Raw genomic sequence first — 1,970 nt, 5'->3', positions numbered from 1 at the left:
TTATTTTTTAAATTAAGGCCTTAAATGGCATTAAAATTAGTTAAATGTGATTATTGTGGCATTTACAATTCTTAAACTATTAAAAGAATATGGTTATAAAAACAATTTCGTCAGATATATTAAATTGCAGTATATTTGTGCAGAACTGCTACTGGTTGATCATAAAGCCGTATGTTCGGTGAAGAAGCTCAAGACAGAGAAGACGCTAGAGAATGGGAAAATGCAAATTTCAGCACAAGTGGCTAGAAAACGAGGAGTTTGGGAAATTGCTGCAGCCTGTCGACAGTAAAGATGACGAAGGATTTTGCAGTCTATATATATATATATATATATATATATACACTAAAGGAGCATTAAAAGAATTAGAGTTAATAATTCCTGTATAAACCCTGTCATACCTTGTGTTAGAAATCCACAAGAAATTGAAACACTATTTACTGCGTATGTGAAATATGTAATTGGCAACAGAAAGTTTGGTGTGATGAGTGACTGAATATCAATATCACGTTTGGCCACATGGATAAACTATTTGTCCTTAAATCTTGCCATAAAAAAAAAAACATTTGTTTTGTTCTTTATCCTGTACTGAATATGAATAGTTTCTTCCACTTTGTTTAAAACCCTACCTGTAAGATGCTCATTATAGTGGTGGTTGATAGCATCTGAAACGGTTCTCTTCCTTTTGTTGTTCTTGTTGCCACCAGAAGAGGGAGCAGAAGCCTGAGCAAACAAATGGCTTCCCAGAACGATCTTCAACTAAGCGTTCCACTTCTCCGATGGGAGAACTTGAGCTGAACACCGGTCCGTTGAGACTTGACGGCCTGCCTCCAGGGGCAGGGGCTGCCGGTCCAGGTTTACGAGTGGCTCAAGTTCGTCTCCTGGAACGCAGGACAAGCAGCAGGCCGAGCAGTCGTCCCGGGACACCGACATCCAACACTTCATCCACCCCGACCCCATCAGAGGAGCAAAACGATGGAGAGGAGGAGGCAGCTGAACCTGAGGATGATGTCCAGGCAGTTGAACCTGATGGTGCGACGCTGTCTGTGCCGCCACCGCGTCTGCTCAAGAGACCCTTTCAGCTCCTTATTGCTGCAGCCATGGAGAGAAATCCCACACAGTTCCAGCTGCCCAGTGAGCTCACGTGCACTACTGCACTACCAGGTCAGTATGTCACAGCGACTAGAGACCTTCTCTCATGATATTTTTATCCTGGGTACTGATGCAATGGATTAAAGTCGGTTCTAATTAGATGCTAAGTCTTGTAATGTAGAAATAGTGGCGCTGCATAGCCTGGGCTCTGAAACCCAGCTTCTTGAGAGAGGCTGGTCTCTCTTCTGCTGCTAACGGTGGAATGCTAAGCTGGGGTCTGTTTGTCACCCAATTCCCCCTGAAGATCAGCCCAGAGTTCTCCGCAGCGTATCTCTGCGTAGCGGATCACTAGAGTCTAAGGCAGTGGCAGCCAGGTGGTTAGGGCATACAGCTTGGAATCCTGAGGTTTTGATTTTGAATCCCACTCCAACAGACTGCCACTCTGGATCCCTGAGCAATACCCTTCCCCCCACCTTGTTCCCCAGGCGCCGCACAATGGCAGCCCACTGCTCCCCAAGGGGATGGGTTAAATCGGGTTCCCGCGGGTCCTTAAAAAGTCTTAAAAGGCATTGAATTCTTCAAAATAAAACGAAGGCCTTAATTGGTATTAAAATATCTTAAATCAGTCTTTCCTAGGTCTTAATTTTTAAAACATCATAAATAGGATCATTTTTATTACGATTTATTTTTGTAATCTTAATAAAACATAAAAATTGACAAAAAAAATTTTTATTTAAAAAAAATAACGGCTCGCCATTATTGGTTCCGTCCCGATAGCGGAACCAATAAAGCGTTGTTGTGGCCGGGAAATTTGGGAGATGCACCATTTACTTTTTGTCTGGAAATTAGGGCTGGGCGATATAGAAAAAAAGCTTATCCAT

General features: G+C 42.7%; 1 protein-coding gene across 1 annotated transcript in view; it reads left to right on the top strand.

Annotated features, from left to right (window-relative positions):
- phf12 (PHD finger protein 12) overlaps positions 1 to 1,970 on the top strand; it is a 26,821-nt gene that overhangs the window by 1,101 nt on the left and 23,750 nt on the right. Inside the window, exon 2 of the mRNA XM_015387944.1 lies at positions 660 to 1,161. Within this exon, the coding sequence (XP_015243430.1) occupies positions 660 to 1,161 (502 nt within the window). The remainder of the gene's footprint in view (positions 1 to 659; positions 1,162 to 1,970) is intronic.

This window comes from Cyprinodon variegatus, unplaced genomic scaffold (genome assembly GCF_000732505.1).
Source record: "Cyprinodon variegatus isolate N-32 unplaced genomic scaffold, C_variegatus-1.0 Scaffold408, whole genome shotgun sequence".
In the NCBI taxonomy this organism is placed as follows: Eukaryota; Metazoa; Chordata; class Actinopteri; order Cyprinodontiformes; family Cyprinodontidae; genus Cyprinodon; species Cyprinodon variegatus.
Note: the sequence above shows the minus strand (reverse complement) of the source record. Positions and strands in the feature narration are given on the sequence as shown.